Source organism: Odocoileus virginianus, chromosome 1 (genome assembly GCF_023699985.2).
Source record: "Odocoileus virginianus isolate 20LAN1187 ecotype Illinois chromosome 1, Ovbor_1.2, whole genome shotgun sequence".
In the NCBI taxonomy this organism is placed as follows: domain Eukaryota; kingdom Metazoa; phylum Chordata; class Mammalia; order Artiodactyla; family Cervidae; genus Odocoileus; species Odocoileus virginianus.
Window position 1 is genome coordinate 5,005,604 of NC_069674.1, and position 26,845 is coordinate 5,032,448.

The window sequence follows — 26,845 nt, forward strand, 5'->3', positions numbered from 1 at the left end:
CCAGTAGTCATGTATGGATGTGAGAGTTGGACTATAAAGAAAACTGAGCACTGAAGCATTTATGCTTTTGAACTGTGGTGCTGGAGAACTCTTGCGAGTCCCTTGGACTGCAAGGAGATCCAACCAGTCCATCCTAAAGGAGATCAGTCCTGAATATTCATTGGAAGGACTGATGCTGAAGCTGAAACGCCAATACTTTGACAACTTGATATGAAGAACTGACTCACTGGAGAAACCCTGATGCTGGGAAAGATGGAAGGTGGGAGGAGAAGGGGAAGACAGAGGATGAGATGGTTGGATGGCATCACCAACTTGGTGGACATGAGTTTGAGCAAAGTCTGGGAGTTGGTGGTGAACAGGGAGGCCTGGCGTGCTGTGCTTTGTGGAGTCACAGGGTCGGATACGACTGACTGGACTGGACTGAACTGAACTGAGAAACAGTTTGGTGTGTTGAAAACTAGTAGGATTTGATACTTCTTAGAGCACGTAGACAGTTATAGCAGTTGGTATAAAATAAGCACATGATAAGTAATTGAACAAGCTTTGAAATATCCTGAAAATTTTTGTTAGTGCTTCATATTCATCTTTAATTTCGGAAATTTTGTTGATTGTGTTTTATTGGATAGTATAAATTTATTTGGGAAGAGCCTTCCTTATTTTTATTTAGTGAAATTAAAGTTTTGGAAGTTCCTTAGACTCTTTCTTACAGGTGAGAACTCTCTTGTATTATGAACTGTCATTGAGAGTTTTCTCTTGGATGTGTTCTTGGACAAATGTCAAAAGATATTATAACACTTTGCTTTTTATCTCCCCGTCTCCTCCTTTCTATTTTTAATGATTAAAAAAGTAGAAAAAATTATTCAGGAATTTTAAATATTGAGTCAAGTAAATTGTTCAGTTGATAAACCATTTAAGAGCTATTTATCTTACCTGCTTTTCACTAGATGTTAATTCACTTTGCAATTGTTTATAATTTGTTATCTTATAATTTGCTTGATTTCTGACATGTGGTATATGAGGGTGCTGATGTTTAGAGAAGTTTCTTTTGGAAATTTATTCTTTGACATTTTCTACAATTTTATAGATGCATTTATTTGATTCAAAAAGATATATTACAGTCTGTATAGAAAATATATATTTTCTTTCAATGCCAAATGTCTTTCATTAGTTGTGCTGTTATAACAGATGGGTTTGAAGTGTTCAGTTAAATGCAGCTAGTATTTTATTTCCCTTCCTGTATTCCCCGATATCTTTATATGTAATTATAAATTAGTATGTTGGCTACATTCCAGATCTTCACATAGTAGTTTAGCTAATGTCATATAATATTTTCCATTGCAAATATGATTAAGAGAACATGTTGATGTTTCTAAAATGATACAGACAGTGGGAAAAGAATCAATTTAAATTATTTTGTTTCCTTATTATGCAGTTAAATAAGAGTCATTATATTTTATTTGCCAAAATTATTTTTAGAGCACAAGGCTTCTGTACAACTTGCCATGTGCTATAAAAATAATGGAGATTCTAGATTTTAACAGTTTAGCAGACTTATTTTGTGATGTTAATGAGTTAATGAAAGATTTTCAGTGGTTGACTGGATGTATACATCCACTTTCCTCCTTCAGCATTATCTTGGCCTTTCCAGTGTGACTCAAGGATACTCAGATTACCTAGATAACATATGTGTCTTTAATTCTGGGTTCTGTTAATATAACTTAACATGTTTAGATGCCATGAGAGGGTATGACAGAAAAATATATTTAGTTTGTAAAAAGCCGATTAGTATACTTTATTTCTTCAGTTTTTTTAAATACAGTAATATCTTTGAGTACAAAAGGACGGCTGAAATGAGTGTTAGTCTCTGAACTTGAGGGCATTATGTAAAAGTTAAATGTCACAAATATAGCTAGTGTTTGAGTTATTGGGGCTTCCCAGGTGACTCAGTGGTAAAGAATCTGCCTGCCAATGCTGAAGGTGGGGTTCAATCCCTGGGTTAGAAGCTCCCCTGGAGTAGGAAACAGCACCCCATTCTAGTATTCTTGCTTGGAAAATTCTATTTAAAGAAGAGCCTGGTCGGCTCTCGTCCGTGAGGTCTCAAAGAGTAGGACATGACAGCCTCTGAACGTGTTCGCATAAGTAACTTAGAAGGTGCAGTGATCTGTTGCCTGCAGCTAAAATGTGTAGAAGACACACGAAGAGGCAGGTAGTGGATTGATGGTTATGAGCAAGAGTTTGATGGCATGTGATATCTTATGTCGATTTACTTGCAAGACCTTCAAATTATTTATAACTTAAAAGCTATTGTATTCTCTAATTGAGTAGCAGAATATAGAATCAGTATATTAGCATGTGAAGATATCCATGGTAATGTTAGCAATTTTACCCTATTACATGAAGCTCAGTTTTACCATATATTGTTCCGTTTGACTTCAGTTATTTCAGCTCTTCTGTTAGCAAAAATGTAGTTCATTTAGTGTACATAAATATGAACATCAGTTTATTAGTGCCTTTCTATGTCAGGCAGTATTGATGGTGCTAAGAATACAAAGACAGTACAGTCTGCTTGCTCTACTCAAGGATCTTGGACCAAGGTGAAAAAAAGACCCATAAACAATTACCATGCCATAGCATAAATGCTGAAACAGAAGCATATGGCAGCTAATCATCTACATGCAGAGGGAGATTTTATACTGTGTGATGCAGGCCACCCAGCAGACTCCTGATGCCCAAAGTGGGCTTGGGAGGATGAGGAAGTTTATTGATTATTCTTAAGGAAAGCTGAGTAAGTACATTGACGAAGTGGATCATCATACTGACTGCTTAACACATTTCAGGTGCCCTAGACTTGCTTTGTTGTTTGTTTGAGACATTCCTTTGATTTTATCACTTGCCAGAGAGTAGAGGCGGATGGCCATGGGGAAAGCAGGAAGTCAGAGGGCTTAACTTTTCTGCACACCTCCGACTTTCTAAGGAAACTTGAAACTGACTTCTGCAATGAAGTGTGTAGATTTGTGTGTGTGCCTTTGACAATGTAGCTGCCACTCATTGGCTAATTCTCTGCTGCACTATTTTACTTCATACTGATTTTTGTGTGTGCTCATGCTCAGTGGTGTCCGACCCTTGCGACCCCATGGACTGTATCCTGCCAGGTTCCTCTGTCCATGGATTTCTTCAGGCAGGAATACTGGAGTGGCTTGCCATTTCTTTCTTAAGGGGATCTTCCCAAATCACGGATCGAGCCTGTGACTCTTATGTCTTCTGCATTGGCAGGGATTCTTTACTGCTCGTGGTACCCAAGAAACCCCATGTTGATTTTTAGGCAGGGGGAAAACAGTAAGAGGTTTTGTAACTAGTTTCTCTCTGTTTTATCTGCTTATTGATGGGGTTTAATCACCTGTTGAAAATAACCCTCAACTAGAAAACTACCCTTTTAACCATAGTATTTTTTAAAGAATGGTAGTTGTATGTTTTTGACAAAGTCAGTAGAAAAAAAGTGAAATGCTAACTTTCTAAACTTGATGGAAGAATGAACATATATTAAACCAAGCACTGAATGGAGACCTTAGATTTTACCATTTTCACTGATTATTTAGTATTTATTTTTGCAGGCTTCAAAGTGTTTCATTAGCAATGTACAGGGACTTCTTAAAATCTTCCTTGCCCCACATTTGAATGTTACTTTTCCGGATTTTATAAGGAGGTTTCTTTATGCTTTGCTCCCTTCCAGCGATGTGCATTTTGTAAGCACCTTGGAGCCACTATCAAATGCTGTGAAGAGAAATGCACGCAGATGTACCATTATCCTTGTGCTGCTGGAGCCGGCACCTTTCAGGATCTCAGTCACTTCTTCCTTCTTTGTCCAGAACACATTGACCAAGCTCCTGAGAGATGTAAGTTTACTACAGATCCATCTAAAAACACTTACTACCAATGTAGTTACTTAAAATAACAGATGTTGTAAGTTCCCGAAGTGTTACTCTGCTTGTGGTAAAAGGTAGTATCATATAATACTGAGAGAGGGCTTCAGAAGAGATCCTTGGGGGTGGGGGGTGGGGGGAGCAAGGAGCCGGGGGAGAAATCTGTTATCAACATTATCTTTGATGGTATATCTGAAAAGTTATTTGCTTGAAAACTCAAAGATAGTTTGCATGGTTTTTTTTTTTTATTCTTATTTTAAGAATCTAACTACTGTATGCTGAGTATATTTGCTGAGTTTATGGTATTTTAATATGTACTATAAGGTATTAATAGGTCATTTAAAAAATTAAAATGTCTTTAATTCAATGTCTTTTACACTAAAAAAGAAAAACAAAAACTCCCTAGTTGGAAATTTGGAAGATGGTTCACTCAGGTGTTATTTCAGGATGTATGTTGATAGGATCACCAAAACACTTTGGAGAATCTTGGAAAATGTATGGTCCTGATATTTTGTTAGTGCTTCTTCTTGATTCATCTGTCTTGGTTATGGTTATCTATTATCCTCAGTTGTCTTTTTTTCCCTTTCTTTTCCAAACAGTATTTTATAATTAGGTGAAAAGGCTTAAGTGTTTTCAATTTGTGTTATATAGAAAATTATAGCTCTTTCCTATCCCTTTCATTAAATAGAGATCTTATTTGTTTCTTAGTGTATGGATTTCCAATGAGTATGCATGTTTTGGGATCTTTTTTCCCCTAGTAAATTGAATTTCCAATCTGCTTGTGAAATCTCTGTAATTCAGTCTTTTTTAAATTTTTTTTTAAATGTCATCTCTTGGTTATCTAACTGTTAGCTTTTACCTGTTTCTTAGAATGTCAATAAAGGCTTTTTTCCAGCTTTGTGAAACATAAATACAGCTACCTCAGGCTTAAACTAATCTCAAACACAGTTAGACTTCATAATCATTATTTTTTCTTTGTTCAGAACCATAATTTTATCTTCAGTTATTTTGTGTCTACATGTATAATCATATTGCCCTTAATCCCTGTACAGACATAAATTATAGGGAAGGCAGACTGAAATGTCAGATTGTATTTAGGCTAATAAGGAATTTAAAGTTTTAAACATGTTTTGGATTATACACTGTTTCATCTGGGAGAAAAAGAACATTCATGCACAGCTACTATTATGGGTGGTGTTTATTTTAAGACCTCAGGAAGTGAATTACTTCACTAAGTGCACAGACTGTGATGCCAGTCATCAGAGTTGATTATACTCTGGGTGTTACAACACACTTTTCCAATTGAATAAAACAATTGTGGGTGTGTTTGAGAGTTTTTATTTAGCCTTTTGTACATCATCATGATTTAGACTTCACTAAACAACATGCAAACTTTTCTATGACCATGGTTCCAACACAAGAAATTCTGTTACTTATTGACAGTACTGCTTTCTCTTGCAGACTATGTTCACATAACATACGTGATTTATATACATTTATATGTTAGGGATCATAAAATATTTTGTAAAATAATGAAATGTAAGAACTGAGTTGAGATGATTTGCTGTCAGTTACCATGCATAGTTCCTGCTGCCAACATAAAGCTAAAAAGATACACTTAAATTGTTGGTGCCTTCCCTTGTCCCAGAGTAGACTTACAGAGACTCAAGGTAAGAAGAGAATTTGGCCAGTGGGAAGAGAGAATAGGGTGAGGTTGACTCCCAGAGGAAGTGTACTCCCTAGGCCTGAGCCGCACAGCCGGCTGCGGAACGCCCGAGCAGTCAGCATGAAGAAGGGTGTGCGAGCGGTTTGCCTGATTTGCAGTAATAAGAGTTCACTAGACTGTGTGTACACACTACAGGGCAGTGAAGATTTGTCTCACAGCAGCTTAAGTAGATCCCACAGGGCAGTTTCTTGTAACAGCCCTCAATATAAGTCAGTGGTGTAAAACCAAAGCCCAACCGAGCAAATTCTATTCCTTGGGGATCGTAAACAATGCAACCTGAAGACACAGCTTTCTGACTCTCTGTTTCAATGCAAGGAGGTAAAGAATATTGCCAGTAGCAATATCCTACTTTGCAGGAATATACAGATGAGGTAATCATCCTATAAAATCTTTCATTTGTATTTTTAGTTGTCCTAATCGTCTGTCACAGCATGAAGCACTTCTTATGTTTTAAAAATGTGGATATCTTAAATGACAGTGTTATAATTGATGCTTAAATGACAGTGAAAACCATATAGCCTTGTACCATATACATGTGTATATATATGAATTACTGTACTAAAAGGTAGTTCTTTCAGCTCTTACCTAAGGCTCCAGTTATGGGTATACACCAAGTGTAATTCTTGGTCCTGCTGGCTAAGCTCAGAGCCATGTGCAGTGGTAGTGAACTGAGTTAGTATGAGCGATATCTTTTTTATGAAAGTTGAGAAATCTAAAAAAAAAACATGGACCTCAAAAAAAAAAAAAAAAATCCCAGCAAAGAGAGTGTCTGTGAGCTTTTATCAGAAAATAATTTGGGTGCTGCGTCCTGGAGACATGCTGGTCAGGATTGTCACCTTGCATGCTGATGCCAGTGTCCACTAGCCTAGCCTGGAAATTTTACACCAACTATCCATCTCGGAGACAGAGCCACATGTTCTTCCCGGGTAGTAGTCTGCCCCCGAGGGAAGCCTGAATGGCAGAGAGCCAGCCGTGCAAGATCAGAGGAGAGCATTTTCCAGGCAGAGCGAACAGCTACTGTCAGGCCACGTGGCATGAACTTGGCGTGGTCGTGGAGTAGGCAGGAGTCAGTGTGCTGGAGCTTGGTGTCTGCCGGGTGCATAGTGCAGAGCATGTGCAGGTGAACGCAGGCCTTGTGAACAAGGGAAGGCATTTGGATGTATCCTGTCAGCCATGAGAAGTCTTTTGCAGGGTCTGAACCTGGGAATGATGCATCTCAAGCCACTCTGCCTCCCCCAGTGTTTACTGAGCTGTAGCTGCTTCTACTTCATTTTAACTCCATAGCTAATACCTAATGTTAGCTGTGTTTCTCCTGACACCACATCCTGCAGCTTTTTTGTTCCCTGAAATCTGTCAGCCCAGTGACCTTTGTTTCTTACCTGCCTGCCTGCTGTGTGGGCCACCCTCTCTGGACAACATCCATGGTTTGCTTTTTCTTTCTGGAGATTCCATATTGATAGGCAGATCACCCTGCAGCGTCCTACCAGGGATGAAAACCTAGGTCATAGAGGTTGTAACGTCGATGGAAGTAAGAAAGCTGTGCTTGTTTAGTCCTTTTTAAGTTGACTGTCTGATGATAATCTCACATCTGTTCTTTCTTCCTGTGTGAACTCTAGGCTCTCTTAAGCAGTGGTCTCCCCTTCCAGTTTGACCGTGTTTAGAGATCCATGACAAGCCCCTGTGTAATTTAGGCTCCATTTTCCTGTCTTTTCCTCCATTTCTTCTCGTCACCCGGCTGTCACCTAGGCAGTGACGTGTCCACAGCTTGTCCTTCTGTTTCTCCCCTTCTTTTCTTGCTCCCCTACGCCATTTAGCTCCTTCGCCCCGTGCCTGTGCCGGCGCTCCACCTTCTACTTCTGTGCGCACTCGGATATTCTTTGCCCTCTTTGCCCTTCCAGTGGGCATCAACATCTTTGGAGAGAGACTGAGCTGGATTTTACTCCTGTCCTTCCTTAAATTGTCTTTAGCTTTTGTCTACTCTGTCTATTTTGCTTTCCCAACTGCTTAAAGAAAATGTTCACTTAGTCATTTGATTATTGCTTCAAACTTAATGCCTCTGTGACTTTCAGACATACATGTATGTAGAAGTACATATACTTATGTCTGACATGACACGCTATCCAGTAATATCTTCTTATGCATGACCTTCAAAAGGCCGTTTTAATATTTCTACATATTCCTGTATGTTCTCACAGGTTGAACAAGTGGTTGGAACCAACTTTTTTCTATTATTATTTTTATATAATGCTTAATAGATCTTTTATGCTGAATCTAATCATGTGGAATTTTTTTTTTTTTGGCCCAGTTTATTACATGAGGCATACTAATCAAGCAACATGACTATTGACATCAAGGAATTGGTGGAAAATGTCATAGAATAAAAAGTAATCCCTGCCACAGTGATGCACACAACTGTCTTGTTATAGAATGAGCTTTGCTATATAAAACAGGGCTGTGCAATAGAAATACGATGTGAGCAATATATGTTATTTTAATTTTTCCAATAGTTATGTAAAATTTTTTATTTGAAATTAATCTTAACAATACATATTTAATCCAGTATATCCAAAATGTTAATATGTCCAACTTTTAATCAATAAAATTTTGAGCTATTCACAGTAATATTTTTTCCTGTTAAATCTTTGGAATTCAGAGTGTGTTTTATGTAAAGCACATGTCAGTTTGGACTAATTACATTTCCATTGTCCACTTAACTACACGTGACTGGTAGCTCCCAGGCAGTTAAGTTGCAGAGTAGCAAACTCTAAAAGTTTCACAGGATGAACTGAATATCTGATAGAGTCCAGTATTTGCCACAATTTCTGTATGTTCTGAGGGTAAGAAAAATCAAAGGTTAGTTTTTAAATGTACTTGAATGAGTTAAATATGGCACTCTCTTTTAGTATTAAGAGAAATAATTTGCTCTGTTTTGTTGCCATTTCTATAAAAATGAATTAATACATGTAATTTCATTTTTAAAAGTAATGCTTTCTTCTAAATATCTCATAATTAACTGGATTATAAAAGTTTCTTCTAAGCATATGGGAAGAGAAATAGTCAACAACCAAATGGGCATTTAGGTGTGGTAACGTTCGAAAGTCAGGGTTTATGTCTGAGCAAGAGTTTTAAAGGCCTCTTTGGAACGGGCTTGCAGTGCAGCAAGGGAGCACAGTTACAGGCGGAAGAAGCAGGACGCGTGCAGCCTCACAGGGTTGCGCAGCCTGTGGTGGTGTGTTCTGTGCACAGCAGACTGCTTGATCTATCCAGGAAATAGTTCTGAGATTCAGTTGGAAAAGGATATAAAGCCCCCCTTCCTTTTTTATTTTTTTGCCTCAAGAAACTTTTGGTTTTTTTAAGGTGAGGAAGGAGGTATTGATAAAGTTTAAATTGCGGCAGGGCATAATAGTTGCAGAAAATTGCTCTGGATGTGTGGGTGATTAGGGAGGAGGTCAGAACCCTGGGCAAACATTCCATTGAGCAGGTGACTGCAGTTATTAATACCAAGACAGAGTGTGATGGAGTGAGCTGTACAGATGGATGGAAGAGGGGTATTGATATAGAAAGTTTACTCGATAAGAACTACTGTCCATTTGGGTATGTTGGGTCAGGGACAAGTTTAGGGTCAGTAGTGACACTAATGCTTCTTTACCCAGCAGGTCAAGAAAGAAGGGGGAAGTTTAGGTTTTAAAAATAAGTTTTATGCTAGAGGTGTAGAGATTGGCTGTTTTTAGAACATGTGGCTATTGAAGTCCGGAAAGGCTTGAAAATAACATTTGAGGGTTAGATAGAAAGACGTTTGGGGCTAGTGATAAGAGTTGTGGGAATTATGGTGTTTTTATGGTGTAGAAGTTGATGTGATTATGGTGTTTTTATGGTGTAGAAGTTGATGTGATTACAAAGAAAAAGCTATTGGGGATTGGGAAAGGAGGAAGAGAACGGAACCCTGAGAGCCTCCAGCATTTGGAGGCCTTGTAGAGCTGAGGAGGAGCACAGGTTTGAGCCGGAGGCGTAGGGAGCCTCAGGAGTTACCAGGAGAAAGTGGCCATCCTGGAACTCAAGGTAGGACACTCAGTGAGTGAAATGCCAGCCGCAAGTGCTGTTGACAAGGCAGGAAAGGTAAGGCCTGCGAAGTTACAGGCGCTTCCGAGGAGTGGCGGTTGCGCAGCCACTAGGCCCAGCTTACATCTCGAGACAGCCCAGGGCCTGTCTGTGCACTGCCCTCACACCGCAGGTTTTGTTTTTTTTAACCATTCTAAAAGGACTCTATAAACAAGAGATCTGTATGCCAAAGACTTCTACAGCCCACAAGACCAACTGCCAACTAACTCCAGGTATAAGGAAAAGGAACAGATCATTAAGTGTTTCTAGACTGGGGGAAAGGCAGGCACGTAGGAAGGACTTGAAGCCAGAGAGGACTGACCAGATCTTCAGAAAGCAAAAGAGAAAAAAATACTATGTATGATTTAAAACAGTCCTCAGACAATCAGCTGATCAGACCGTTGAATTGAGAGCATACTAAATGTAGTTACAGGCATACTCATGTATCATCAAATTGGTATGATTTTAGAATACATTCTTTTCCTTATTATATTGTAATATGCATGAGTTTAACTTTGTGCTTGGCAAGGCAGTTTATTCTTTATTTTAGATGGTACAAGAAGTGTTAAAAAGTGCCATTCCTTTTAATCCACATTTAGTGATAGATAATGTTGATAATTATATAGATTTTTAATGTTTTGTTTTACAACTCGCAGTTAATATACATCAATATAGAATTAGTATATGAAGTATTGTATTTGTGTATGAATATATAGCTTCCATCTTTAATGTTCTCCCTCATATGATATTTTCCAGTATTAAAAAACCCTTATTTGATTTGAATAAAAATTAGTCTGTTTATGCTTAAGAAGCATCTTAATCTACTTGATACTAGCATTTCTTAATTTTGTCTCTTACTTTATTTTGTTAATTTCAAAACCTTATGTATAATATCCAGATTAAAATGTTTGTCTTTGCATTGCAACGCGTCTCTCAGTTGATATTTTCCTTTTTGGTTCTTTTCAGCAAGTATATATGGAACATTAACTAGGTGCCCAGGATTATCATTGGTATTAGGGATATAAAATAAAATAAGAACTGCATATGGTCTCAGGTAGATGTAGGCACAAATAATTGCAAAACTATATGATTAAATTTAATGTGACTAAAATTAAAGATAGTGTAATGTTTTTATTGAGACCTTACTCTGATTGGATATCAGTTCAATGTGGATAATTTCACGTGTCTGAAAGATTTACCATGAAAATTCCCTTCGAGTGATTTTTTTAAACTGTAAAGTCAGAGAAATATTAAATTCTTATACAACAATTTCGTTGTTTTACTGTTAATTATAGCAAAGGAAGATGCAAACTGTGCAGTGTGCGACAGCCCGGGAGACCTCTTAGATCAGTTCTTTTGTACTACTTGTGGTCAGCACTATCATGGAATGTGCCTGGATATAGCGGTCACTCCATTAAAACGGGCAGGTTGGCAATGTCCTGAGTGCAAAGTGTGCCAGAACTGCAAGTAAGTTTTAATTTCAACTCAAAGGTGTGTATTGAGTTTAAGACAGACCCTATTATTAGGTCCTAAAGGTTTGTGTAAATATGGTAAAGGTTGTTCATGCTGTAGCTGTATTCGTTCACACTGACTTCATCATATCTTTAAAACTTGCTAGGTATTTATTAACTTTTATATTACTTTGAAACAAGTCTAAACAAAAAATAATTTTAACAGTTTAAATTCCTGGTTTCCTAAAAAGCCAGTTTAAGTTTGCCAACAATTTTAAATGAATGATTTTAACAATTAAAAGCAAACATTAGAAAAATAAAGCAGCTTTTTTTTTTCCCCTTCTTCCTGAGGGACACTGGGGGTGAAATTTAATAGGAAAATAAACCACTAACTATGGAAAGTAGTTATTAGAGTGAGCCAAAGAATCGGTGATAAGTTTCAGTTTCTATTCCAGGAGGAACAATTAATACTAAGTCTGCTGTTTTAAAAGAAATTTCCATATATCTGAAAGGCAGTTACCTTCACTGTAATCCTGAAACAAAATGTTATATGGATGTAAATGTTTGCAATGGGGTTATCTTTTCTTGTTTGTTTTATTCCATCCTTTGATCATTGCTCCAGTCTTTTCTGTGATTTTTTTTTTTTCCTCATGCTACTAATTAATTAGCATGATAATTTGGGGACGTTACCTCCATCTACAGCAGTCTTCAAACTGTTTACAAGCTGAGAACTTGTACAACAAGGAGAAATGATGCTCACCATTGCCACATTCAGTCTGTTTTATTTGTAATTTAATTTGACAACAAGCATCAATATCTTAGAATTATGTGGAATAAATAAGACTGTGTGAAAATATCAGTAAACACTTAGTTGATACCTTGTATCTATGCCTAGCTTCTTGAGAAGGAATAAGAGAACATGAAGAAAACAGTGCTGTTCTTCTAGGATCTTTCCACATAGCTGAAGAGAGATACAATGTGCAATTTTACATGTAGAATTTATTAAATAAGAAATTACTGAAGGCCAACTAACCGATCTTCCTTTTTACTTCTGTTTATCCCCAGGTTTTATTCACCGGTTCCTCTCTCAGCTCTTCTTGCATTCCCTAGTTTTTCTTTTCCCCTCCTCTTGAATTAAATTCTTAGTTTCTGATAGGGATGAACAGTCAAGAATCAAGGCAGAGAACTATGGACAGGACAAGGGCCCAATCTTCGGAGTACAAAAGTGTTCAGGGAAAGATTTTAGGTTTTTAATTACAATTCTTAATAATTATGACAAGATTATTATTCTTGTATCTGTTTATTTAGCATTTATTTTTAAATGGATGTTCTTAGCTCTTCAGCCAGAATTATATTTAATTCTCATGGTAATCTTTGATTTTCATTTACATTTTGTACTTGAAGCCAAGAGGACTCAAGTCTAAGTTATTCAGGAGTCTCACAGCTAGAAAAATAGAAGTCTGAACGCAAATGTAGGTTGGATCCAAATCTGATCCTGTCTTCATTATATCACACTGTTCTTCCAGTTCACCGTGCTAGGATTTGTTCCTTTCCATGCAGCATCACCTATTGGTTACAGCTCCTTGCCCAAGAGAGGATGGGTATGGGATGTTTAAAAAATAAAGATCAAAATCACTCATCTTGCCTTAACCCCTCCTTCTCTGCAGGAATCCTAAAATGACCAAAGCAGGTTCACCACAGGTGAACGTTCAGTGAGGATAATCCTTTAGAGACCTTTGGAAGACTGTCTCATCCTCTGGAGGGTTTGCACTGTCATTATCTGGGCATAGGCAAAGCTGACACTGAGGGCATTTTATGAACTGGGCAGTTCCCAGGACAGATTCTTCTCATGATTACTTATGTCACAAACATAAGTTTAAAGATAAGGCATCATTAATGCTATCTTATTTTTTAGACAATCGGGAGAAGATAGCAAGATGCTAGTGTGTGATACGTGTGACAAAGGGTATCATACTTTTTGTCTTCAACCAGTTATGAAATCAGTACCAACCAATGGCTGGAAATGCAAAGTAAGTTGTTTATTTTTTTAAGAAAAATATCATCTGTATGTTTTTTTTATATATAGAGCAGACAAATCAGATACCTATTCAAATCTGTATATTATTCAACTTACAAAAATTTAATTAATGTATAATTGATATACAGTAAACAGCACACATATAAAGTCTGTAATTTAATTAGACACATGTACATTCATAAAACCATCATCATCTTCAAGATAATGAACAAATTTACAACCCCTAAAAGTTCCCAGGTACCCTTGGGACTTCCTCCATTCTCACTGTTCACTGCACTGCTCCCTCTGATTTTCCAGACAGTATGGTTTCTCTCACCATAGATAAGTTTGCATTTTCTAGAATTTTATGTAAGTGATGCCATATAATATATATATATACCCTTTTCTTTTTTGGGGGGTGAGCATTTTTTAAAACTCAACATAATTATTTTGAAATTCACCCATAATGTTGCACATACCAGTAGTGATTCCTTTTTGTTGCTGAATAGTAGAAGTACCAGAATTTGTTCATTGAGTCACCTAGTGGTGAACATTTGGGTTCTTTACAGTTTTAGGCCATTTTCAAAAGTGCTGCTATGAACCTATCATCTAACATATATCTATATGGTACTTCATGGCTAAGGAATTGTTTCTGAATGATTCACCTTTAATCTTCGAAACTCTTTGAAGTAGGTAGTATCTCTGTATGTAGATACTAAAATAGGTATATTTTTTAAATCTATTAATTTAAAATCCAGAAATAAAGCAGAGTATATTTGGTTAGATTGATTTTTAGATGATGTTACTTTGATTTTACATGTATATATATTTGTGTGTATTTATGTATAAACTTATATTAAATATTTGGAATCATTGTACATGCATATGTATATTGTTCCTCCCCCATAGTAGTTTTAATAAGTGCTTATTCATTTAGATCTCTGTTGTTTTTAGATGTAAAATTTCTCTCGGGTTTTGAGAGTTAGGATCTGCAGAGATTTTCCCACTTCTTTTTCATTACTTATGATACCAGTCTTTCTGCTTGGTAGGATGCTTTTAATAAGGTGTATTTTCAGCTATTTAAATTTTTTTCTAGGTAGTTGTTCAGTCAGTGATTCTCCCCAGTTCCATCTCTTCTGTTGCCTTTGCATCTGTATGATCTTGAGGTGTTGCAGTCTGAGTTTCTCTAAGCTTGCTGAGGACCTTGTGGAGGCTCTGTTGTCTGAATCTCTAAATTCTATAGGCTAGCTGAAAGCTCTACCCACTGGGCAGTTAGTACAGTACTAGATAACAGCAAATTGAGAGTTACTTGTTCATGGAAGCCAAAATATTCACATTCTTAAAGTGAAAGTAGAAGATGAGAATAGCAGGTTTACCTTTAATTCCCAACTAGCTGAATAAAACTATTTTCTGTTAGGAAGATTTTTACAAACATTATTTACTTTGACTTTTCTTTGAATGTTCTCTAGGTTGAGTCAATCATAAAAATAGTTAATTTGCTTCCTTTGACACCTATAGGGTAAAGTAATAAATTTAGAACTGGTGAGGGACTAGCAATTAAGTGAATTGCTTGAGTTACTAATTTGCAGAGGTAGAAGAGAGACTAAAATTCAGGTTTCTTATAGTAGATTTTAATAGTTTATCCAATATATTATGCTCCCTGTGCTATCATACTAACTTGAGCAACAGAGTAGTTCTTTTTTTCCCTGGGCAAGAAGGGGGGTGGCTCATGGGCTGGGCTTGTGGGATCTTAGTTCACCAGCCAGGGATTGAACCCATGCCACCTATATTGGAAGCACAGTCTTAACCACTGGACCACCAGGGAAGTTCCAAGGAATATTAATCTGATTTTCATCTATGTTAGGATTTGGATCCTAGAGAACTAAAGACTAGATCTATTGGGCATCTCTACATACCCCCTCAGGCTGAAAGTTTGTTTTTTTTTTTAAATTATTATTGTAGTCTTAATTTCACAGAGTAGACATGAAGCTAGGCATAAAGTTCTTTGATCTATGGTAATTACAGTGGCTTAACTTAGAAAATAAACATTAATTTAATCTAAAGTAATTTTGCTTTTTAAACTACATTGCCAAGATGTGGTTTAATAGAATGGCATTCTTTGTCTTTAATAATGTTCATACAAAGAATGCCTTTTGTATAATAAGTATTGTATAAAGCCAGGACTGGGTTTACTGGTTCAGAGTAATCAGACCTCAAAAGTGCCAACCAGCAATTCCTTGCATGGCAGATGTAATGAATAAAGTGATACTCAAAAACTTTAGAAACCTTGTGGTTCACAAGTGCACTGTAATGGAACAGTTGAAATCTGTAGTAAGCGGGGGTATTAATTCAATTATTTCTAACACGCAAGCGTTTCTCTTTTTAAATTACCTGTGTGCTGTTTGCAGTTCCTGTTGTCAGGTGATGTGTGTGAAGAATCCCCTCACTCCGCAGGTGCTGCTCACTGCTGCCCAAGCAGTTTCCCTGTGCGGTCCACAGTCTCATTCTTCCTGTGCAAAATCTTGCATCTCTCACACGTCTTAGAGAGCACTTGTGACTGACATAACAACAAATACAAATGCTAAGTGCAAGTGTTAGTCGCTCAGTCGTGTCCGAGTCTTTGTGACCCCATGCACTGTACAGTCCGCCAGGCTCCTCTGTCCATAGGGTTCCCCAGGCAAGAATACTGTAGTGGATAGCTATTCCCTTCTCCAGGGGATCTTCCCGACCCAGGGATTGAACCCGGGTCTCTTGCACTGTATCCGAATTCTTTACGTCTGAGCCACCAGGGAAGCAGTTACATTTTATATTAACTTTTTTAGAAAATTGACTGATTGATTGATTGTCTTGTGGGACCCTTGTTCCCGACCAGGGATTGAACCCCAACCACTTGACCGTCAGGGAATTCCCTGTATTTTTTAGAGTTAGCATTTCCATGAAAAATGTCAGGTTCTCAGGAAACGTAGACCGCAAAGAATACACCTGCGGTCTCCCTTCGCCCTCGCACTCTAGTCCCAGGGATACAGAAACGCGCTTCTGTCACCTCTGCCCTGGATTTTGCGCTGGGGTTCCGGGTGGTGTCAGCATCCTTCAGGCTGGAAGGGCGTGGCCTTCAGGAGCGGAGTGGGCGGGGCCTTTAGGGACGGGGCGGAGACAGAGACGGTCGTTGGAAGCCGAGGCCTCGCTGGTTTTCTGGAGGAGGCGCACCCGCGCGGGGCTCGCAGGCCTCGAGGTGGCGCCAGCCTGGGGGTGCTTCCCGAAGCTGCCTGTGGGGAGTCGGTGCTGGCCAGTGGTGCGGTAGATGTTGGTGGTCCCTCCTCGGAGAGCCCTGGAAAGGGCGGCGATCCTGCCGGTAGGTTCCCGGGAATAGGGCCTGGGTGAGGCGGTGGGAGCAGGCGCCGGGGGTCCGCGACCCGCGCCCCGCTCCATCCCGTGGGAGCGCCGGCACCTGGACTGCCGGCGTGCACCTGGTCCTAGGGCGTGGGGCGTAGCAGGGCGGGGCCGAGCCCGCGGGTAACCGCTCTCAGGTGTGGCCGCCTGGGAGGGCGACCCCGGGGCGGAGGAGGCTCGGTCTCCTGCAGCCCCGGAGCAGTTGATTCCTGGCTGCGGGACCGGGCGCTTCCGCGGGTTGGCCTCTGGTTTGGTTCGGTTCCGGGTTGAAGAAAGAAACCTGCGTCGGATGCGTTTGTATGTTTACCCTTAATCTCCACCACCGCTCCTCTTTTTACTTTTCTGAAATAGGAAGTTGAATTCGTGATCTCTTCCTTCGCTTTCCTTAGGAAGAGATATTTCAGACTATAAATTTACCTTTGATTATAACTTTGGCTGCACTCAGATTTTTTGTACTGGTAAATTTAGGCACTTTTTTTAGGTTGTACTTAAACATATTAGATTCTGTTTTAATTGTGTTAAATCAGACAGTTTCGCTAGTGTAGCTTTATGACGTATATTTGGATGCCCTCCAATGGTGACGTTTTAAACTTGTAGTATTTGTGTTTATTAATTAGATGAAGCTCTTTTTCTCTGTTTTTGGCTGTTTGATTCAACAGCATATTCAGATGTAGTTACAATTGACCACTATCAATTTCTCCTTGCATTTTGCTCTTTTTTTTTTTTTTTCCTTTAAAAAACTATTTCGTGCTGGTTATTAAGCAGGTAGGTCAGGCTAATGATGATTTGCTTTTTATCAGTGTAAAACTGTACTCTGTATTCTGTGTATGCCCCCTATTTGAGAGGAGGGAACAAGAAATTTTGCTTTGCTTGACAATATGGCCGTGCGGGGTTTTAGTTTACACGTTGAATGTGATCTTTTCACATCGTTATACTGGATCCTTCTGTGTCATTTTAACTGTACCTTTTGAGGGTTTAATAGTCAAGCACTTAGATTAATGGATGTAATTGAAATGCTTGGCTGTTTTAAGACAAGTCTGTTCTTTTAGCTTCCTGTTTTTCAGTTCTTTTTATTCCATGCAATGATTGCAATTCAGAATCGTATTTTATGAATATTAAGTTATAAATGAAACTATAAAATTTTTTGCTCCTGTTTCCCGTTGAAAATTAAGAAATCGGAAGTTTTCTCTCTGCCTTCTGTCGTGAGTTAACCCGGACTGTAGACCACGTCACTTTTTCTTTGGTGGGGAGGGGGGGGAGTCTCTGTAGTTTCCAATGTCATCTCACCACTACTAGTCTTTTGAAGACATGGTTATGCACCTCTATTTTTAAAAGATCTTAAATTTTCTGGACTCTTACAAACGTGAAAGAGACTATTGCCTTCCACCTATGACATGAACTTTGTCTGGCAGAGTTTTGCATTACAGCTTTTTTCTTTTTACTCTGGAAACTTTTTCTTTCTGTGTTCACCGTCATTTTCCTTTTAGGCCCAATGGAAAGACCTAGAGAAGTGTTGATTAAATTCACTTTCTTTCTTTTTTTAAAACATATTTACCTTCTTTACATTCTCTTTAATAACTTTTAGTAGCATCTAGGTAATTTTGTTTCCTATTTTTAAATCATTATCTTCTTTGTTGTAGTTTTCATTATCTTGGAGAATGTGTCCAGAATTCTGAGTTTATTTCTGGAGGCTGTTCTCTGGCTTCCTTTTGTGCTGCCCTCTTACTGACTTGCTTTCTGTAATTGCTGCTATTTTTCACATGGCGGAATTATTTATAATACTGCTGAGGATGAGGAGATAGGGCAGTGTGTTTTGTTCTGTTCTATGAAGGTATTATAAAGTGATTAAAAAGATTAGGCCGTGGAGTCAAATCTCAGGTTTTTCACTTAGTAAATACAAGATCGTTGGCAATTTATTTGATTTCTGTAAGCCAAGTTTCATTCTGTAGCTAAAGTACTTACCTCACAGGGGTGTTGGATTGTTAAGTGCTCAGCATATTGCCTGACATAAGTGCTCAATTATCCTGGGAGTTTTTCATAGGAATACTTATCCTCTGAGCAGTTTGAAGAGTGAAACTCTTCCTCTGCTGTTGAACTCTTTCGTATCTGTTTGTAGTTTTGAGTCAAATGCAGGCGCTGTGGTGGAGGCTGGGGGTACAGGGCAGCCAGGTTTGCCTTCCTGGGGCGTCAGTCTGTTGTGGCTGTCTGAACTCAGGTCAGGATGCTCCTTTCAGGATCTTGTGTACCAGTCATTGTTCCGCAGCTTTCTTTTCTCTATTTCTCTCTTGAGAATGCCAGTGTGTTGGTATGTGATACATTTTAAAAGGCTTTATTTGGAAGTAATTTCAAAGTTTAAAAGCAAGAAAAATAAAAATAATGCCTATATGCTATTTACCTAGATTCGTTAGTTGTTGGGATTTCAGCAGGGTCATCCATGCCCTTTCTCCTTTCTATCTCCTCCCTGCCCACCCCACCCTATGTATTAATATTTTTTTTTTCCCTGAATCATTTGAAGGGTGAGTTACACACACCATGTTCTCTTTACCCTTAAGTACTTAAATGTGTATTTCCTAATAATGGGGATATTCTTACATAATCACTGCACTATTGTCACTCCACACATTTACATCAATCTAGTCTACCCTTCGTATTTCAACTTGGCACTTGATTTAATGTCCCATCCAGCGTTTCCCTCTTCCCTGTAGGTCCTAGGATCTAGTCTAGGGTCAGGTGTTCCATTTAGTTGTCATGTTTCTTTAGACTCCTTTAATCTGGAAAGTTTCTTAAACCCTCCTTTGTCTTTTTGGTATTGATAGTGTTGAATAATGGAGTTTTCCCTCACATACCTGGGTTATTTGTTTTAATCACAAATGGAACTTTGCTCCTTTTGTCTTTGTCTGACATATCCTCACAATTGTATAGTCACTCCTTCTTGGCCAGGAGATTGAGCAAGTCTGTGCCCTTGGCAGGCCCTCACCTGGACGCACCTGGAGCTTCCCTCTCCCTCATAGGCGATGTGAGTTCTGAGCGTCTGCTCAGGCTGCTGTTTTTCCACTGGTTTTTCTGTCTCTAAAAGTGTTCTGTGAGGAAACACTTGAAGACCTTATTGCAATATCTTATTGGTCCTCAAAATTTTCTCCATGATGATAGGAACCAATGCCTGATGCAGTGTTTTAACCTCTTATCTGTAAAATACGCTTTTCTAAGTAAACATTTACCTGTCAACCTCTGTATTCTATTGTAATCCAGAGTCCGCCCTTCTTTCACATGTTAAAATTCTTTATATGTTGTCAGTACTAACCCATGAATTCTTGTTACTGTCAGTAATTTACTACTGTACCTGATTAGTTTTGTGCTCAGATTGCTCCATTTTGCCTTTGGTGGTCTCTCCATTCTGGCTCCTGTGTCTTTGTGAGATGTCCTCCCATTTATGTGAGCACTTCATTATATTTGGGCATAGCACGATGTTCCAAAGTCATCTTCTACCTTCCCTGCCCTGGAATCGGTAGTCCTTTCTGTAAATAGTCCATGTTCCTGTAGTGGAGGTGGGCTGCTGGGTGTGCCCACTGCTCTCTGGGTGTGTATTGCTCTGTGGGTGTTTGCGTCTTTGTCCTCCCAGCAAGTGAGGCAGGAACTACATGCCTGTACACACACTTACACATGTGCATGTGTACATGTACACACGTAAGTATGTGTGTACTCACATATGGACATCACTTATAAATGATGAATTTATACCAGTACTGCAATTCTGATCCCTCCCGCCAGTTCTTTGCCTGCCCTCATTCTTACATATCCATTCTTGTATAGTGTACGGTGAGAATCCTTGTGCTTTGCCTGTTATTCTCGAAGTGTTTTTAATTTCTCATTCTTGGCTTCTTTAGTTTTTAAAAGTACATAGGATATTAACATTGTTTCAAAAACTTTTGGTTTCTCCTTCCTGTGTGTGTGTGTTTTTTAATGATAAGCAAACATGTTTCCCTTTTCTACACTGAAGGTAGCATATTATTATATGTGCTCTTTGGTATGTCACTTCTTTTACTTATTATCTGAAATTCATTTCAGTTTATAGAAATCTTCCTCATTCCTTTTTTTTTTTCCCCTCTGTATTTGAAACACAGTTTTTCAACCTGTGTTCTATGCTTCAATATTTAGGTAGTTTCTAGTATTTTACATTAGAATGATTCTGTAGTCAGTAACTTTGTGCCTATGGGTTTTTGAATTGTTGGGAGCAAATCTTTAGAATAAATTCCTGGAAGTGGGTTTGTTGCCTGGGTTGGGGGGATAAAACCATATGTAGTTTTGTTTGGTATTGTCAAATTCCCTTTCATGGGATTTGCGTCAGTTGCTGTTGCCGCCACTCATGTGTGAGAGAACTTCTTTTCTACGTTCTTGCCAATAGGGTGTCATATTTGGCTTTTGATTTTTTGCCTGTCTGAGTGAAAAATGTTACCTCAATGTAGTTTAATTTTCATTTCTCTCTTGAGTGAAGTTGGCCATGTTTTCTTATGCTTAAGGGTCATTTTCACCCCTTTTTATGAGTAGTCTTGTCTTGTGTTTTGGATGTTATTCTTGAAGATTTTGACCCCCACCCCACCCCAATTAAGAGTTCCTTGTATAGTCAGGATATAAGGTCTTTATCTGTGTTGTATGATGCAAATATTTTCTTCCAGTTTCTTACTTGCCTTTTGACTTCATCTGTGTTTTTGGGTTTTTTTGCCATATAACAGTTTATTTTTGTGTAGTCAGATTTATCAATCTTCTATTGCTTCTGGAGTTTTTAGTTAAAATTAGAAAGCCTTTGCCTATGCTGAGGTTATATGAGAGTTCATATTTTTTTCCAGTTTCTGCATTTTTTTACATACGACTCTCTAATCCAGTTTTAGCAGTATCCCACCAGGCTTCTCTGTCCATGGGATTTTTCTGGGCAAGAATACTGGAGTGGGTTGCCATTTCCTCCTCCGGAGGATCTTCCAGACCCAAGGATGGAACCCACATCTCCTGCTTTGGCAGGCAGATTCTTTACCCCTGAGCCACCTGGGAAGCATATGAACTCTAGGCTCCATGAAAAATCTTACTGGAATTTTTATCAGGGTTACTTTAAATGTAATGTTGATAGTGACATCTTGATGTTAGGACATCCTGAGAACACGGTATGTCTTTCCATTTGTTCAAGTCTGGTTTAAAGTCTTTTAGGAATGCTTTCTAGTTTTCCTTGTATAGGTTTTAGACATTTCTTTGTTGTTGTTCAGTCACTCAGTCATGTCTTACTCTTTGTGACCCCGTGGACTGCAGCATACCAGGCTTCCCTGTCCTTCACCATGTCCTGGAACTTGCTCAAACTCATGTCCATTGTGTTGGTGCTGCCATCCAACCATCTCATCCTCCATCATCCCCTTTTCCCGCCTTCAATCTTTCCCAGCATCAGGGTCTTTTCCAGTGAGTCGGCTCTTTGTATCAGGTAGCCAGAGTATTGGAGCTTTAGCATCAGTCCTTCCAGTGAATATTCAGAATTTATTTCCTTTAGGATTTAGGTTCAACTCTTCACATCCATACATGACTACTGGAAAAACCATAGCTTTGACTAGACGGACCTTTGTTGGTAAAGTAATATTTCTGCTTTTTAATATGCTGTCTAGGTTGGTCATAACTTTTCTTTCAAGGAGCGTCTTTTAATTTCATGGCTGTAATCACCATCTGCAGTGATCTCGGAGCCCACAAAAATAAAGTCTGTGACTGTTTCCATTGTTTCCCCATCTATTTGCCATGAAGTGATGCAACCGGATGCTAGGATCTTCCTTTTTGAATGTTGAGTTTTAAGCCAGCTTTTTCATTCTCCTTTCTCCTTCATCAAGAGGCTCTTTAGTTCCTCTTCGCTTTCTGTCATGAGGGTGGTGTCATCTGCATATCTGAGGTTGTTGATATTTCTCCTGCAATCTTGATTGCATCTTGTGCTTCATCCAGCCTGATATACTCTGCATAGAAGTTAAATAAGCAGGGTGATGATATACAGCCTTGACATACTCCTTTCCCAATTTGGAAACAGTCCGTTGTTCTGTGAGCGGTTCTAACTGTTGCTTCTTGACCCACATGCAGGTTTCGCGGGAAGCAGGTAAGGTGGTCTGGTATTCCCATCTCTTGAAGAATTTTCCACAGTTTGTTGTGATCCACACAGTCAAAGGCTTTAGCATAGTCAATAAAGCAGATGTTTTTCTGGAATTCTTTAGCTTTTTCTGTAATCGAACGGATGTTGGCAATTTAATTGCTGGTTCCTCTGCCTTTTCTAAATCCAGCTTGAACATCTGGGAGTTCTCTTAAGTTTCTTCTTAAACATTTTCTCTATTTTGTTGATGTTACAAATTGGACTTTCCCATTCATTATGTCTTTTAACTGGTTATTGTTTGTGTATGTGAATTCTATTGAATTTTCATTACTAATTTTATATCCTGCTATTTTGTTAAATTCTTTTATTGCATTTAAAATAGATTCTCTAGGATTTCCCAAGTATGCTGTCATCTACAAGTACTGTTCTTCTCTTCTTTTTCTTGCCTGTGTTTTCATTTGTTTCAGTGTTTACATTGGTTCAGAACCATGTTAAATAGTGGAGATAGTAGGCATCCTTGCTTCCTTTCTGACCTTAGTGGGAATGTCTCTAGGATTCGCCAGTTAGAAACAAAATGCTGGCTTTTGAGTTGAACTTTGTGTGTATCTCACGTTAAGGAAATACCCACGCTTTTTTATTGTCTGCAAAGTGTTTTTTTTTTTTTTTTTTTTTTAGGAGTGGATTTTAATTTTTTTGCAAAGGCCTTTTCAGCATCTAGTGAAATAATTTATCCTCTCAGACCTAATAATATGTTAAATTTTATTATCATGTTTTCTAATATTTAACCATCCTTGCATTTTTTTAAAAAAATAAACTCCACTTGGAATGGTTTTATTATTTTCTCAATTTGCTATTGGAGTTTGTTTTCTAACATTTTAGGGTTTTGGCATCAATATGTATCAGCACATCCACTTTATAATCTGTATACAGACTTTAGCAGATCTGTGGTTCAAGCTAGTTTCTCTTTTTTAGTGAGCATCTCTTTTATATCAAAAGATAACAGCAGCTCAGGAAGAAAGTTCCTTTTTATTGGTGATTTAGATTGCAAAGTTGGGGGTTGGGTAGTGAGCGTCCCGCAGTTTGTGGGCCTTGTGCCCGGGATGGTAAGGCCGCCTCTCTCACAGGCCCCGAAGGAGGGGTCGCAGGCCTCTGCCGGCCTGCCATCAGCAGTTCTTTGCTAAGGATGGCACCGCTCTCTGCTCTGAAAATACGAGCAGCCATATTGGGTTTTGGTGTTGAGTGATTATTTTCATAATTTCAGACACCTAATCATTTGGAGTGGATCACCATTGTTTCCTTAGTGCGAATTCTTCTTTTTAGTTTCTGAGCTACACATAAACAAACAGAATTCTCTAGCAGGACCATTTTGCTTTCACAGTAGGGAGTGGAGCAGAACTTACTCAACACAAGCTGCTTCCTGATTCTGGATTGTGTTTCTTTTTTTGAAGTTTGGATTGCCATGTTTTTGGTTTTCTTCCCCTGTTTATGTTTTCTTGGATGTCTATCCCCCACTTAGACTTTCCAGGAAGTTTTAGTGTAAATTGAATGATACCAGATATTCGAAACAAGCAGCTTATTCAGAAACATACACCCTAAATTTAGTGTCATAAAAATTAAAGTTTAATGTATGAGCTACAAATGTTTCATTGATTTTTTTACAAAGATGTACAGCAGAACTGCAGTACGCACGCAGAGCAAACTGTCTCTGTTTCCGTTTTTCCTGGCGTTTAGAATTGCAGAATCTGTGTAGAGTGCGGCACGCGCGCTAGTTCTCAGTGGCACCACAACTGCCTGGTGTGTGACAGTTGTTACCAGCAGCAGGAGAACCTGTGTCCCTTCTGTGGGAAGTGCTACCACCCAGAACTGCAGAAAGACATGCTTCACTGTAATATGTGCAAAAGGTAAGAAGACACAGCTATTCTTCTGAAGTATTTGTGTGTTCTTCTATTCACGTAGTCATGTGCTCTGCCATATGTTTTGAAATCCAAGCTTTTGTCATTCCAGTAATCCTTTTAGTACTGATTACTGTTATAGATGGAATTAAATATGTTTTTTATGAGTCTGAAAGACATCATGATGTAAGTGGGCAAAAAATAAGACCGGAAGCAAGCATTAGGGAGGGCAAAAATAAAGAGAAAATAGTTTGAAAATATGTGTTTTTTTGTTTTTTGTTTTTTTTTAAGTCAACACCTTTGGTGACATCCAAAAATGACATCTCCTCTTCTAGAACCCAACGACTGCTAACTCCTCTAACCTCTCTTCTGTCACCTTAGCCCTTTCTGTATCCAGTTTTTCAGTCATTATCTCTTTTCCTTAGGTATTAAACTTTAAATTAGAACATTTTATTTAAATATATTTATCGTCGCAGATGGGTTCACTTAGAATGTGACAAGCCAGCAGATCATGAACTAGATCCTCAGCTCCGAGAAGAGTACATCTGTATGTATTGCAAACACTTGGCGGCTGAGATGGACCCCTTGCAGCCAGGTGAAGAGGTGGAGATGTCTGAGCTTCCTGCAGGTACCTGTGAGACGTTTTTTATGGTGATGTGCCAGGCAGCCCCCAGTGTATCACTTTAGTAACAGTGAGGGACTCCAGTTTCTTTACAAGTATTCTTGGTAGTCTCTGAATCTCATGGCTGCCATCTAATCTAGCATCTTTACAACTGCTCACCTTACATTTTAATTCCGAGACGAGTGAACTGTCCTGTTTTTTGGGCCAGTGAGTGGAAGTTCCCTAATGTTTGGCCATATGACCTAATTTGCACTTCATACTCTAGTTTTATTTTACTCCAAACAAATTTCATGTAGTTCTATTAGTATACCATTGATTATAAATGTAATAAGATTCTTAGATTATAAGGGGAACAGACCTGCTTATCAGATTGGTTTTCATTTTCATCATCACGAGTGGCAGCATCTATAAAAGTTCTAATTCATCACCTGCAAGGGGTTTAGGTAGACATATCTTGGTTACTAACATTTTCTTTCTAGTATGCCATCAGTATACAGTTGTGTGATGTCCTTTTAAAATAGTAAAATGCGAGTTACTGTTTTAATTCGTTACGTTTTCCATATCTGAAAAATAAGATTATGTATTTGGTTCAAAGTAGACAAATCTGAAGAATTCATGGCATTTTTAGTGATAATTTACTCCCATTAGAACAAGGGAATGATTGTTGACTTAGCAAAAACAGAAAAGCTCATTCTAAGGTAAAGGATGAATAATTTTTTGTTAAGATTATAACAATGAAATGGAAGTTGAAGGCCCTGAAGACCACATGGTATTTCTGGAGCAAGCAGTTGATAACGATGTTGCTGGTCAGGAGCCCACACCTGGAATTGTTCCAGATGGTAAGGATGTTTTTGGTGATGGATATAGTCTGTTCTCTGAAGAAAATGTGTGTGTAGAGTGAATATGTGAACATATACTGAAACTTTAATACCCTAAATAAAATTTTGCCAAGACATCCTCATGTACTAAATTATTTAGAGAGGTGCCTTTTTAAGTAAAATAAACTTCATTAGATTTTTATAATTTATTACAGTTAATCAGGTAAAGGGCATGTATATATTATAGCTAGCTGTAATCTAGACTTGAATATATGCTTTGTTTAGGGATCAAGTGATTCTCATTAAGAAGCAATTTCTTTAGTTATATGATTACTAACTAGAGCTGTTGCTGATTGTGAGATGTTGCATGCTGAGATAATGAAAGATTCATTGTTTCAGATTGTCTAAGCAGTCCTCTTGAGGATTATTTCAGTTATTTCAAGGATATTTCAGTTATGGTTTTTGCAATATTGATAATAGCTATTATTGTACCTGAGGATCTGGAATTAATGAGAGATCAGGTTGGGGAAAAACCACTTATTAAATTTCATCTTGGTCTCCCCTCAAAGTCCGTGGGGTTGTATGTGATACTGTATGTTATATAGGTTGAATTTATGCATAAAAAGTTCTTGAGATTTTTTTGAGGTTAAATTTATATTTAACAATTGTCATTGAAAATTATACTTCATAAGAAAATGGAAAGTGAAGAAAAATAAGACAAAACTATAATAGTCTTATCATAATACACAACCAGATTCCTTGTTTCATCTTCATGTCCTACTTCAAATGAATAGTAGTAACAAGATAT

The 26,845-nt window shown here is 38.2% G+C and overlaps 1 protein-coding gene and 1 long non-coding RNA gene across 23 annotated transcripts in view; one reads left to right on the forward strand and one right to left on the reverse strand.

The window, feature by feature from the left end:
- KMT2C (lysine methyltransferase 2C) overlaps positions 1-26,845 on the forward strand; it is a 260,160-nt gene that overhangs the window by 135,740 nt on the left and 97,575 nt on the right. For 21 of the 22 annotated variants that reach the window (XR_011482353.1, XM_070451895.1, XM_070451133.1 and 18 more), the window contains 6 exons: positions 3,731-3,893; positions 11,040-11,211; positions 13,111-13,225; positions 24,437-24,606; positions 25,074-25,225; positions 25,945-26,058. Coding sequence is in view for 21 of the 22 variants with exons in the window: in XM_070451895.1 (XP_070307996.1) it covers positions 3,731-3,893; positions 11,040-11,211; positions 13,111-13,225; positions 24,437-24,606; positions 25,074-25,225; positions 25,945-26,058 (886 nt within the window). In the remaining variant the exon portion in view is untranslated. Of the gene's footprint in view, positions 1-3,730; positions 3,894-11,039; positions 11,212-13,110; positions 13,226-16,492; positions 16,565-24,436; positions 24,607-25,073; positions 25,226-25,944; positions 26,059-26,845 lie in introns of those variants that run through there. The other variant, XM_020909938.2, reaches the window with a different exon arrangement.
- LOC110148057 (uncharacterized) lies at positions 6,368-16,386 on the reverse strand. Its single transcript, XR_002317054.2, has 3 exons — positions 16,256-16,386; positions 15,604-15,769; positions 6,368-8,477 (listed from the first exon to the last, which is right to left on the reverse strand). It is a non-coding gene; the product is annotated as an uncharacterized lncRNA (long non-coding RNA).